Consider the following 14011-nt stretch of genomic DNA (forward strand, 5'->3'; position numbering starts at 1 on the left):
AATTTACAGAAACAGAAAACGGCCAGTATGAAAAGGTGCTTAACCTCGCTACAAATGAAAAAACCCCAAACCATAGTAAAACAATGAAATAGTATCTGCCCATCTTTTAGCAAAGACGAAACATATCCAGGATGAAAAGGGTGTGGGGACACAGGCACTCAGCATTTGGACCGTTGGTGAGAGTAACCTGGGACAGCCTTGGTGGAAGGCAGTTTGGCAGTATCTATCAAAATGTAAAATGTGCATACCCTTTGATCCAGCAATTCCACTTCTAGGAATTTATCCTAAAAAGCACACAAACATATATGTACAAGGATGTTCACTGAAGCATTGTTTGTAATAGAAAACATTGGAAACAACTTAAATGCCCATTAGTAGGGTACTGGTTAAATTATGGAACATTTTATACAATGGAGTATTATATAGTCATTTAAAAGAAATGATCCGTATGTAGAGACATGAAAAAATGTTCAAGATATATTTTAGGTGAAAAAAACAACAACACCCAAGTTGCAGAACAGTATGTGTAATAGGAGATCCTGTGCAAAATTAAACTATATGCATATATACAGATAATACGCTTATTAGTAAGCATAGAAAAAAGTACTAAAGTCTATGCACTAAACTGTTAACAGTTGTACCTCTGGGGAGAGGGACCGGGAGTGAATGGAAGAGAAGGAGCACTGAGAAAGGGATGGGAGTTTCACTTGAGTGATTTATTTTCTCTAATATTATTATCATTAAAAACCAACAAAGATACAAACATAAATAGCGATACTACTTCTGGAACTCTGGAACTGCAGGGGTGCAGAAGAGCATTCTACCTGGCAGTATAGTTTAAAAATTTTTTTCCCTTAATAAATTTATTCACATAAAGGGAGAGTGTGGAGGGTCTGGGGGTACACGGAAGGGCCCCGGGAGACAAGGGGACCTCCAGGTAGAAGGTGCTTTTGAATAAGAACAACAACAGGAGCTACCACCACTCCCTCCCCGCTCCCCAATTAAAAAGACACAAAAATAGACAACTCTGAAGCAAATGGGGAGCAGGGGACTTCGGGTGCTGAAAGGGTGTCACAGGCACCAGGACAGCCCCTGCACCAGCGGGCAGGACAGTGGGAGCCCTCACTGGAGGCCACCCGGTTGTCACTGACGCGGGAGACACGAGTCACTGCAGACACGGCACCAGCCTGGCGCCAGCACAGGGCTGTGTGGCGGTCACAGCAGACACTGCCCGAGTGGCTGCCCAGGGCACACAGCTGACCTGTGGGGCCTCTGGCTTTGTCCCTGGCACTGTCCCACAGCTCAGCGGCTGCAGCGAGAAGGCTGCACCCACTGAACTTTTTTTTTTTTCCAACTGACCTTGGTTTAATGGAGCCTCGGGAGGCGGACAATGGATTAAGATGGAACACAGGATTCGGGGGAATCTTTGAACTGTACTAACTTTTTGGTACTTTGTGTTTTCTTGGGCAGCCTAGTTGTTATCAAAGCTTAAGGTCACACAGTTTAAAGCAGGTCTGAGTTTGCTTCATGATGTGGAGAGAACACCAGGGCGAAGTGGGAGCGGAGGACACTTACATCCACAGTGATGTCAATTACCCATTGTGGCACCGTCTCATTGAGGAGCATGGACTCCGTCTCGCCTCCCGAGTCCCGGCAGAGCAGCCTAAACACATCCACCGGGCAGTGAGTGACACAGCAAGCACAGGTGACAGTCAGTGTGACAAACATTAGGCGAAGGGACAGGGCCCTTACAGAGTTCATTCAGGGTAACCCCACTCAGCTGAGAATAGTGTGCAGCCAGCCGAACGACTCGCTCGGCTGGGAGAGAGACGAGCCCTGTAGCTCAGACCAGACCCGAGGCCAGGCCTTCCCTGGGCTGCCTCCCTCAGTCCCTGCGTGGTGACAGGAAGCCTGGCTGTAGGTAAAGCACCTCCAGAGCAGGGCACAGGCCACAGCATGTAACAGCAGCCGGGGTATCTCCGGTAACCACACTCTCAGGAAACCCCCATCAAGCAAGAGGGCCCTGCGCTCAAGGAAAAGAACAGCATTTTTTCCACGCGGCCCAGAGAAGCCTCGTGAACTTCTCCCTGACTCCGCCAGGGCCATGCGGGTCCCACGGAGGTGAAGCGGGTCTAGCTCTCTCCTGCAGGGCCTCACGGAACAGCCTGGGCAGCCACTCAGGTCAGGCCGCTGTTGGGCCCCGAACCTCCCAGGAGCGGCTCAGTCCTCCTCCCTGGCCCCGCTGGAGGGAAGCTACCTACTCTGATGCTGCCCTTGGACAGGGACCCCTGGTGGTGCGGTCTGTGGGCTACGTGAGAGGAAGCGCAAGTTTCCTGCAGAAACCACTGAGAAGGTGCCTCGAGGAGGGGATCGACCTCGTTCTAACAGCAGAGGCTCAGCTCTGAGACAGAACGGGGTCTAATAGCATCAGCCACTTTACTATCTCAGGGGATGAAAGAGCTATGCGACCTGACCCCTCTAGATGTTAATAACAAACAACGTGCAACATCTGTTTGAATCAATACTTCTTAGCTTTCTGAGGCCTCCGGGCCCCCTTACCTGAACAGTGTGCGGCCTCCAGCTTCACCAAAGATGACAGGAGTGTGGGGGGGCACTTGAAAATACCCATTTCCCTTCTGCACGCGGTTCTCCTGCTCCCCATTTACTAGGAGAAGACAGAGACGGTGTCAGAGGCGGAGTTAGTGCTATGGACACGGAGGCTAAACACTGTGTTTACACAGGCTCCAAACATGAAGATTTTTATAGTCCAAAGTCCTGTAAGTCAACCAGACTCAGAAATAAAGGCCAAAAAACCCCAAACCAAATTTCTAAAAAAAAAGAAATATGGCAGCTGGTGACACACCTCCTGAGAAGTGACTGCACTGTAGGTGGTGTTAATACAGAAGGATTAATGTTTGAGATCTGAAACAAAAACAGCCATTTACTTGAGCCACAGAGCAGTCTAGGACAGCCTGTTTATAAATGGCAATCTCAATTTTTTTTAGTAGAACACCAAGCTCAGAAAAAAAAAAAAAAGTTTAATGACAGCCATAGCTAATTGGCAGAGGTATCAGTGAAAAATAAAATCCTTGAAGAGACCATAATCCTGTTTTTATTGTTCTCGCAGATTTCATTTCTCTGCTTTCTTGTAAGCTTTTGACCCAAGAGCAGCAGACCCCGCCCCAGCGCCAGCTTGCTCAGAAACATTCCCTATGACTCCGAGCACTCTCGCCCTCTGCAACCCTAGCGCGCCCTCAGAGCCTCTCTCTCGGCACCCAGTGCTTCTGTCTGCTCCCGCAGTGCTCTGTGTAAGCGCTCTCTGTCCCACCAGGACGTCAGTGCCTGCAGGACAGGGTCCATGCCCACTTGTCATTACCTTCACCTACAGCTCACTGCAGACCTCAATACTCGCGCTACCCAACAAGTATAACCTGAGCAGCCTCTGAGCGTCCACGAGCACGGAGCAGGTGCAGCAGGAGTTAACCACAGACTGTGGAGTGTCCTGAGCTCTGGCTGGGAGCCCTGCCTTTACTGTGGCAGGGTGACTTTAAGGACGTCTTGGGGTTTCCTGTGACTTCTTCCTTACTCCCCCAACCAAAGCCTGGAGCCAAGAGGTGCTGACTATACCACTGTTTCTTGATTACTTAATCTTTATCATATACTTGGGCCTCTGAGGGCATCCTGTCTAACTGTCATGTCATAGATGGAGCAGGACAAACCAAGAACAGGAAGTGATATGCCCATAGCTACACAGCTGATAAATGGCAGAGCCCATACCAGAATCTAGCTTCTCAACCCTCTGGGGAGAGACTTTTCTATTGGGGTTCTCTGGGTCATAGTTCACTGTACCATTCTGATGGGGCGGTGGCATAAAAGAAAAGCCACCAGGGATGGGATCAGTGCCCTCTGACACGGACAAGAGAAGACTGGCTTTCAGGGAAGCATGTTATCCTTGCAAAAGAGATTTAAACTCCAAAAATCATTACGGCTGAGTTGGTGAGGCAGAACAGCCTCTGATAGGAGGTGCCCATCACTGCTGACCACTGGCAGTGGGCACTCGGCAGCAGGATCTTCAGAGAATTCAGAGAATCCTCAGCAGAGTAAGCCCTCAATAGGTGGGACACAAGGAATTTCAACCAGCTATAGGTTACACACCCGCTGTCGAACCTTAAGGTCTTCCTCCCACCTTTCTTGAATCAAACTGAGCCAAACTCATACATCCAGACACAGCCTCCTCCGCAGCCCAGAGGGAGCTGCTGCCTCTGCCTCTGCCTGCGGCACACACAGCTTTGCAATGTCCTCGGCAACATTAATTCTACAGACACACTGTTCACTTTTCCTGACGCTTCTATGTTGAAATTTGATTTTTAAAAAACATTGAGAGCCAGGATCAGGTGCTCATCAGACTAGGTAGTAGCAAGATTTCAGGCCCACAGGAAGTACAACACAAGGCCAAGCCTGGCTTTCGGATGCAGCTCATCAGCTAGCCAGCTCTGCAGGGAAACGCAGCAGGTCCGGGACACTGAGAACTACCTCTGAAACAAGCAGGCTAAGCCGCCCACTTTTAAGGACAAAAGTCATGTGAGTATATAGGGTTTATTCTAGCTTGAGCAGTGTCACTGAGAGGAAGAAGTTCCTTGGAATTTCAGTTAAGACTGGATGGATATTCTTACTTTGAGATGAGGAAGAGGAGGCAATAAATTGGGCACACCTCTAATATTATGACATAATTTAGCAAATGCTTAAAATATTTCTTAGCATCACCACCAGTGGAAGCCGCTCTGACTTCTGAGTGATCTGTAATCACGTGTTCTGACATAAAGCACCAACCGTGGTTGACTTCATTCTCTTCTTCGTCCATGGGATTCACATGTGTCCTAGGCCAGTACTCCAGCAGTGCCTGGAGTAGAAGCCCTCCTAAGTTCACTGCCAAGGAGTTCACGAGAAAGAAAAAAAATGGAAAAGAGAATTACTAGTTTTCACCTAAAAACAGAAGGAAAGAAATATTCCCTCTAATGTTTCCACATATCCCAATGTTAAATTCTTAACCCAATGCCAAGGACGTTTAAAAGCAAGACTTCAGAGATTTTTGCCAAATCCATTAAAATTTTATGTTAGGATGTTTAAAATGGTGGCAGTATGGAGCAAACATACTCTCTTTGGTTGTTCAGATACAGCCCGTCTTTAAAAATGAGCAAACCCAACAGGAGTTCCATTATTTAAAAGGCTATTTCCAAATAACACCACTGAAACCATATTTTTATCCAGTTCATGTTACATTCTGGAGAACACTGGCCAAAGATATCATCAACAAAACGTCCCAGACTCTTACAGAGGCGAGCACACGGTACAGCAGCACAGACCCACGGACTCACGTTTTGGGTCGGACCCGTCAGGGCTGCTGAAGCCAGCATCTTTTGCAGAAACCCAAGCAGCAAAACAGTCACTCTCATCCAAAGTAATTGTCAACATCTGTCAAAAAATAAAAAATTATTAGTGGCATTTCAGTTGTATACATTCTCCAAATAAGTATCTAACTCTGTCTTTATTTCTACTATTTAAAGTGCTAAGCCACGAATTCAGAACAAAAGTGTGTCTGTCTCATGCGGTTCAATGCAACTACAACTTAATTTACTGGGGCACCAAATGGCATTTAAACCGCATTTTGCAAAAATTAACGTAATTTTTCCCCTTTCACACTTAAAAACACAGGAACCTGTAACTAATAATACTTAATTCTGAGCTGTATTAGAAAATTTCAAGTATCTCAAATTACACAAATGTCAACTGCTGACTCACCCCTGTTTTTAAGTCTACTGAGAACCAATTTGGCACATACACCATCTTAAATCTTTTCTTAATTTCATCTTCAAAATCCACTTTGCCAAGATCTTCCACTTTACATGCCTATATATCAAAAAGAAAGCATGATAATTATCAACATTAAGTGGACTCTGACTTAGCTATTCAAATTTTACCCATTTCCACACTGGGTCGTTCCAGCTGAGTGGGCGAGGGGAAGGTGGCTACTGGCACCCGGCTCGGAGACAGAAGCGAGGCACGCTGCCAAACACCTCACCACGCCGGGGACGCAGCCCTCCCCTCCCCCTCCAGCAGCAAAGACCTACGGCCCCAATGACAAGAGGGTCAAACAGGAAAAACTCATGCATTCATTTTAAGGAAAGGCAGCACATAAAAATAATTTATAATATACTAAACAGAGAATATGGCTCCATTCAAACCTTAGGTACTTAAAAAGATAAAACTATAGTCTTATATTCACATAAAAAAGTATTCAGCCTGGCAAATAGGGTATTACTGAAACTAAACCTTAATTTATATATTACCTTGGCATATGTATGTATGTATATACAGTGTGTCCATAAAGTCATGGTGCACTTTTGACTGGTCACAGGAAAGCAACAAAAGACGATAGAAATGTGAAATCTGCACTCAATAAAAGGAAAACCCTCCCAGTTTCTGTAGGATGATGTGGCAGCATGTGCGCATGCGCAGATGATGACGTAACACCATGTATACAGCAGAGCAGCCCACAGCCATGCCAGTCAAGATGTGGACGGTACAGAGGAAAATTCGGTGTGTTCTGTGGCTTGCTAAATTCGAATCCGTGACAAAGTGCAATGTGAATATCGGCACGTTTATAATGAAGCGCCACCACATAGGAATAACATTACTCGGTGGGATAAGCAGTTGAAGGAAACCGGCAGTTTGGTGGAGAAACCCCGTTCTGGTAGGCCATCAGTCAGTGACGTGTCTGTAGAGGCTATACGGGATAGCTACCTAAGGAGCCCTAAAAAATCTGTGCGTGAGCCCACATCGAACTGCACTGAATAGGTATGAAACTGGGAGAGTTTTCCTTTTATTTGGTACAGATTTCACATTTCTATTGTCTTTTGTTGCTTTCCTATGACCGGTCAAAAGTGCACCATGACATTACGGACACACTGTATTTATCTTTAATAAAAAATAGATGGGATACATGATCCTGTAACCTACATTTAATACAAAAAGATACTCACCTTCAATACATCCCAATATGCCACATTATTATTGGTATCTTTGGTTAATATATGTCTCTTATCATTAAGAATGTGACACTGAATAATACTAGCACCTCCTAAAGGAGAAAAATCCACATAATTAGCAAAACAATCCTTTTACTGCACTTAAATTCACAGAATGGCAATAAATGAACTGGTATGGAACAAAATATAAATCATACTAGCCCCCAGGCCGGAACAGGCAGATCAGAGGACGACAGCCATTTAACTGCAGATGAATGTGTCATTCAATAGTCTACCCCAAACTCTAACAACAGAGTCAGAGTTGCCATTCCCAGCTGGAGCTGGGATGTAGAGTTTGAGGACCAGATCTGACTTTTTCTGGTTTGTGCCAAAAGAAAACATTAACCTCTATATAGTTTTGAAAATGGCTTTTGGCTTTACCAAGACCATGACTATTCTGATGCTGGGTAAAAAGATTAACTCAAGAATTCCCACTTTGTTTTCGTTTTGCTTGTTGTCTTGAGGGGTAGAGAAGGGGGAGAGACAGCAAGGGAGAGAGTGAGGGAGAAGTGAGATGAGAAGCATCAACTTGTAGTTGTGCCACTTTAGTTGTTCATTGATTGCTTTTCATATATGCCTTGACTGGGGTGCTTGAGTTGAGCCAGGGACCCCTTGCTCAAGCCAGTGACCTTGAGCTTCAAGCCAGCAACCTTTGGGCTCAAACCAGCAACCCTGGATCATGTTGATGATCCTGTGCTCAACCTGGCAACCTTGGGGATTCAAACCTGGGTCCTTAGGGTCCCAGGTCAACAATCTATCCACTGCACCACCACCAGACAGTTAAAAGAGCCCATTTCCAAGTTACTAAACAGCAGTTCTTAATTTTTTTTTCATTAAAAATAAATTAATATGCTGTTATGAGTCTTTGTTGACATCAGAATTACATTTAGAGGAAGGTCATCTTTATTTTTGTCAACCTCTTAGTAACTATAATTAATTTCCACAAATGATACAGTACCTTCCAAATTCCTTACTCACCTTTAATAACCTGGTCAGGCTGTGTACAAAGGGGTGTTATAGGATTTGTACAGTCATTGTCATAATCTCCAGAGGCTCTAAAATTATGAATTCCCTTCAATGTCTGAAGAACAAAATTCATTATTTAATCAGTTTATGCTTTATAAGCTTTGCCAATCTGTTTAAAGCGGCAAGAAAAACAAAGAACAAACAAATGAGAAAACCCCAACAATAACAACATCAACCAAAAAATACATAATGACAAAGTACAATTATCTACCATGGTTACAAAAACAAAAACAGGTATTAAGAAGGAGGTGCTGTCTTTCTGGAGAGAACACTAGGCACTCTTTCAGGTAAAGTGGGTTGATCTCAAACTGGCACAATGAAATTTAGACAAGCTATATACAGTATTTGTTACAAGCACAAAGAAAGACCCTTTGACCTGCATATAAACAGGAATAAATGTAAACACTTTTGTTATCTACAGTCTGATTAAGAAAACTTAAAAGTTTCTTTAAGATTTAAGAACTAACAGTACTTTTGATTTCTCTCTGATCATCCTCTATTTCTCTCCCTAGTCTTCATACTATAAAGAAAAAGGAAATGAATCTGAAAGCACAATTTTCTGTTTTCTCTGTTTAGAAAAACAGAAGCCTGATGAGTTTCCCTATGGTGCTGGTACCAGGCTGCCTACTTTCCAATGCAGATCCATGAGATCAGAGCCTGTATTAATATCTGCTGGCTGTATTGGGCTACAGTGCCTACTCTAAGCACATCAAATATATTTCTTGGCTCCTGACAAAGACATCAGAAACTTCATTTTGACTGCACCCTAATTTCTGTACAACCCTTAGCCTCAAACCTGCATTCACAGGGGCATTCAGATTTTTGCCGCTGTCCAAAGGCATGCCGGGAGTCAGGTTCATACTGAGCATTTGCCTCTGCTACCTGTCAAGTCTGTGATAACAAACCCATGTTTCTAATTCTTTGCCAGGTGTACAGTGGCTCACTTACCCATTTATTTACTGTAGATTTAGTTGTTGCAACCCAGATGGCAGGAGGGGGATCAGCTGATCTATCAAGCTCCATCTGAAAACAATGCACAAAAATACTGCTTTTTGCAATGGTGACTCTTCTAAGCCACCAGGACCAGCTACACGTAATTAAATAACTCCTCCATTCCACGTTTGTGTGTTGACTATACTATGGCATATGTTAACAGCTAGTGATTCAAGACAAGAATAAGGGAGTCTGAGAAAGAAATTCATGGCCCTATAAGTAGTGGGGAAATTTCTCACCCAAATAAAAGTGGCTTCAAGTTTTTTTGTTTGTTTGTTTGTTTTTTCATTTTTCCGAAGCTGGGAACGGGGAGGCAGTCAGACAGACTCCCGCATGCGCCCGACCAGGATCCACCCGGCACGCCCACCAGGGGGCGATGCTTTGCCCCTCTGGGGCATCGCTCTGTTATGTCCAGAGCCATTCTAGCGCCTGAGGCAGAGGCCACAGAGCCATCCCCAGCGCCCGGGCCATCTCTGCTCCAATGGAGCCTCGCTGCGGGAGGGGAAGAGAGAGACAGAGAGGAAGGAGAGGGGGAGGGGTGGAGAAGCAAATGGGTGCCTCTCTTGTGTGCCCTGGCCGGGAATCGAACCCGGGACTCCTGCATGCCAGGCTGACACTCTACCGCTGAGTCAACCGGCCAGGGCAAAGTGGCTTCAAGTTTTAAGTGTGGTTAAGCTAAGGGAGCTATCTAAATGGGTACAGTTCAAAGAATGACTCACCATAAGATACTGTTTTTGCTACTCTTTTGTTTCATTTTTATGTTATCAGTAACAAGAAAGTATTTTTTTCTTTGTAAATGTAGTAAAAAAATATACAGCAAAAGTGAAAAGCGCTCCACATGATCCACCCCCTGCTTATGGCCAGTCCATTATGAACAGTTTACCGGGTGTCCTTCTGTACTTTAAAACATACTAAATGAATAAAATACACAAATGCCTATATATATTATGCAAATGGAGCCACTCTACACTTGTCCATCGTCTTTCCTGTACCAGGAAACTGCGGCACTGGAGTTGTGAGCACAGGGCCAGGCTCCTAGGAAGCAGGAGTCCTGTTCAGTTCAAAGTGCTGTTCCTTACACACGGTAATATCTGCGCTAAGCTCTTGCTCTCCACGGCCAAGACGTCCTGGCGGCTGCGGGACTCAACACCGCGCTGCTCTTCCCCGCCTGTTCCACCAGCCTGCTCTCTGCACACGTGCTGTGTCTGATTTCAGCCCCAACTCTCGCCTCTCTAGAGGAGGACTGGTTTGTCCATCAGGGTGTGCTGCCCACTCTAAAGAACTGCACTTGGCCAGTACTGTGTGAGCTCCTAGACCACAGGCATCCTCCCAACCGTCTCATCTGACCTCTAGTCCCTTTTTTAGCACTTCCTCCTATACTGTGGTCTGGGTCTCAGATGTCACTTAGTGTCACAGAGGATGAGTATCTGCTGTTGTTTCTTGCTTTCCCTGTTGTTTCTGGGTAATTTCTGAAAGGAGGGGGTAGTGTTGTCTTTATGCCTCCATTTTAAATCTGGAAATTTTCTCCCTGTTGTTTTAACGTGCAATTCTATGATTATCAGTGAGGCTGAACGTTTTGTCATATGAGGACTGGCCATTTTCTGGTCTAGGTTTTAGCTGGAGCAGGTGTCAGTGTGGCAGGCTTCTGCAGTGCCCACACCCGGACCCTGCCAGGACACTAGGACGCAGTGACATGCAGAGCACAGGCCAGCTTGGTCCCTCCTCTTCAGGGCACTTGTCCACACCCGCCCTCTGCAGGCTGTGGACTGCTTTGCCATCTGCTCACAGACCCCCTCACCCCTCCCATTCCTCCTCTAATGACAGGAAAGCCAGGCGATCTCAGGAGCAATGTGGGGCAATCCCACCAGGATTTGCCCATGGGAGAGCCAGGTGCACCTGCAGTAACCAAGAAGTCACCATTTCTTCTGCAGGTGACTAACAAAAATGTTAATACGTCCTTTTTACAATTCCACCATTGATCCATGTTTTAATACAGACATTGCTTATTTGGCTAGCACATAAAACTAAAATATATGACCTACCTTGAGAACTGGTGCTTTTTCCTCACAAATCAGCACCCGGATGTCAGGGTTTCTTAGATCCGTACAGTAGATCTTCCGGTCCCGCCCTCCCGAGTACACATGTGTGAAAGCATCATTGACCTGCAGGGCCCAAACACCTTCATCGTGGACTCGGTACGTTGCGATACATCTCTGCTGACCAAGGGACCAAAGGCGAATTGTCCCATCAGAACTGCCGGAAAGGCACTATGAACATAGAGAGTTGAGGTTAGAAGCCTGTCCAAAATTCCATTTTCCTGAGCTCGCTCTGGGCTTCTCTCCCAACTGTCACACACACCTCCACCCACCTGGACTCCGGCCCCTGAAATGTGGCTCAGCCCAGTAATGTCGGCACCCAGCAAAACAACTACAATGGCGACAGACCTCAAATCATCAGACTTGCTAAATAAGGATCTTACTCTACAACAAAGAAAGTGAGGCTGCAGGCTGACGTCCACGGGATTCACTGGCCTACTATACACATCCTAAGTCCTGAATTACAACGCCACCAGGAGCCTACATTAGAAGCCTGCCGGGCAACTCTGCAGGATACGATATAAACTCTGCTCCAGTAACATAACTATTTCTTCTGTATTACAAGAGTTTGAGAATCAGTAAGTAAAGGTTTCTTTTTTGTCCTCTTTTTCCAAAATGAGAAGTTACTTATTTTGTTGATCAATTCCCTAATGTGCTGTGTTGGTGGTGGTTAAATTTATACTGTACTTAATACATAGGGGCCAATAAGGAAAGGGACAGAGGAGGAGGCAGAGGAGGAGTGATACCCCTGATGCACTCCAAGGCTGACGGGGAGTTTATAAATGGTACCATATCACTGTCTCTGCTCAGTGTATTGGCTGCATTCAGGTCAAGTGCCTTTACTTGCTATTGAAGTCATCCTGGGTAAAAGCACCGCAGAAATTTATGCACAGAAAACAAGGCACGGAGTGCAGGAGGCAGGAGGAGTCTAGTAAGTCTGCCAGGCCCGGAAGCCCCTTCTGGAAACCATCTGCTGACAGCCCACACTCAGGGCAGTCTCATGAAGGCCATGTGATCCAGTCTGGCCTGGACAAAGCTAAGAGAACAAGGCGTGGGCACGCGCCTACCATGCGGCCTAGCAGCTACACTGCCAACAGCCAGGAGCTGACCGCACCAGGCGTCTTAGACTCACATGAAAAGGGGGCTGCAGAGGACTCCAGAGCTCTGAAAAATGCATGGATTCCAGACAAGAACATACTCATTACTTTTAATTGTTTCACCAGCCTCACAAACTAAACATTATGATCCATCCCACTGTGCAGATGAGCAAATTAAGACTTGTGAAGTCCTCGCCTCCAGGCCACACAGCACATTAGCAATGAGTACCGCCCCCCTCTCACCCCGCATCTACAAAGACCTCCGCGGGCATCCTCAAACCTTTCTTCGCCTGGTTCTGAAAAATGATTTCTTTCCTTTGGCTAGTTTTTCAAATCCTCCTTTCACCTTCAGAGACAAAAAGGTTTCTCTAATTCACGTGTGAGGCAATTTTCATGATGTAATTTCCACAGGAGTAACAGAATAATGGTGTTTCTCACCTCATCAACTTCCTACTCTTCCTTGTCTAACTTCATCACAATCAAATCAATTCCAATTGGTTGTGAGCTTACCCCTGCCCCACTGATACACGGCTAGGGGGGCAGGGGCATGTGGTAGTGGCATGTCACAACATCAAATGGTGCTCTGCTTTTTTTTTTTTTTTTACAGTCAGAGAGAGGGATAGACAGGGACAGACAGACAGGAACGGAGAGATGAGAAGCATCAATCATTAGTTTTTCGTTGTGCATTGCAACACCTTAGTTGTTCATTGATTGCTTTCTCATATATGCCTTGACCATGGGGCTACAGTAGACCGAGTAACCCCTTGCTCGAGCCAGCGACCTTGGGCTCAAGCTGGTGAGCTTTTGCTCAAATTACATGCGCCCTCGGTCAAGCTGGCGACCTCGGGGTCTCAAACCTGGGTCTTCCGCGTCCCAGTCCGACACTCCATCCACTGCGCCACTGCCTGGTAAGGCCAGTGGTGCTCAACTTTTGTTTCTTATTCTCTACATTGATGAAAGGTCATCTCCCACTGCCACAGAACAAACGGAATTGTGACTTATAACTCACAATGATATAGCCAACAGAATACACACTCAAACATCACCAAAATGTTTTTCTTTGAAATGCTGACTCTAAGTACTACCTTAGGTAACTCAACTTATAGATTGCATCTACACAGTCAACTGACAAGATCTGCCCTAAAGTCAAGCCCACTATGAGGAAATTTTCCACTTCATACACTGGAAGAAAGCATTCAATTAGTTTCCTTGTATCTTACACAAGGTAACAGTTTAAATTCTTTTAGCCTATCCATAGCATAATTACTTTAACTCATTTGCATAAGAATTATTCTGAGGAAATTTCTGTCTGGCCTTTATTTTAAAGTGATACAAACAGAATTTCAAAGTTTGGGTTATTGGGTTATTAAATGTACAATTTAGTTTTTTAAGGATTTAAAATTAGTCCACAGTCTGTAACATGTGTGGCTTTGGTTCAAATCTGTGCGTGCAACAGAACAGTGAGTGGGGAGGTTCCGCTGTGGGCACCGCCGACGTGACTGCGTACCTGGGTGCCGTCTCTGTTCAGCAGCAGTGCCTTCACGTTGTCCGTGTGCCCCTTCAGCTTCATCAGCTTTGCACATGTTCTTGGGTCCCATACCCTTAAAACCTGCAAATTTTAACAAACTAGTACACAAACGGACTACACATACAATCAAATTTAAATAACAGATGACTTTCACAAATCAAATGACAACCATTAAATCCTGAGAAC

General features: G+C 45.4%; 1 protein-coding gene across 2 annotated transcripts in view; it reads right to left on the reverse strand.

The window, feature by feature from the left end:
- WDR48 (WD repeat domain 48) overlaps window positions 1–14011 on the reverse strand; it is a 38707-nt gene that overhangs the window by 5538 nt on the left and 19158 nt on the right. The window contains exons 7-17 of one of the 2 annotated variants that reach the window (XM_066244434.1): window positions 13805–13906; window positions 11147–11371; window positions 9060–9134; window positions 8064–8166; window positions 7041–7138; window positions 5800–5907; window positions 5376–5472; window positions 4831–4926; window positions 2560–2665; window positions 1576–1663; window positions 249–284 (exon numbers count right to left, since the gene is read on the reverse strand). In XM_066244434.1, the coding sequence (XP_066100531.1) occupies window positions 249–284; window positions 1576–1663; window positions 2560–2665; window positions 4831–4926; window positions 5376–5472; window positions 5800–5907; window positions 7041–7138; window positions 8064–8166; window positions 9060–9134; window positions 11147–11371; window positions 13805–13906 (1134 nt within the window). The remainder of the gene's footprint in view (window positions 1–248; window positions 285–1575; window positions 1664–2559; window positions 2666–4830; window positions 4927–5375; window positions 5473–5799; window positions 5908–7040; window positions 7139–8063; window positions 8167–9059; window positions 9135–11146; window positions 11372–13804; window positions 13907–14011) is intronic. The other variant, XM_066244435.1, reaches the window with a different exon arrangement.

This window comes from Saccopteryx bilineata, chromosome 10 (genome assembly GCF_036850765.1).
Source record: "Saccopteryx bilineata isolate mSacBil1 chromosome 10, mSacBil1_pri_phased_curated, whole genome shotgun sequence".
Classification (NCBI taxonomy): Eukaryota; Metazoa; Chordata; class Mammalia; order Chiroptera; family Emballonuridae; genus Saccopteryx; species Saccopteryx bilineata.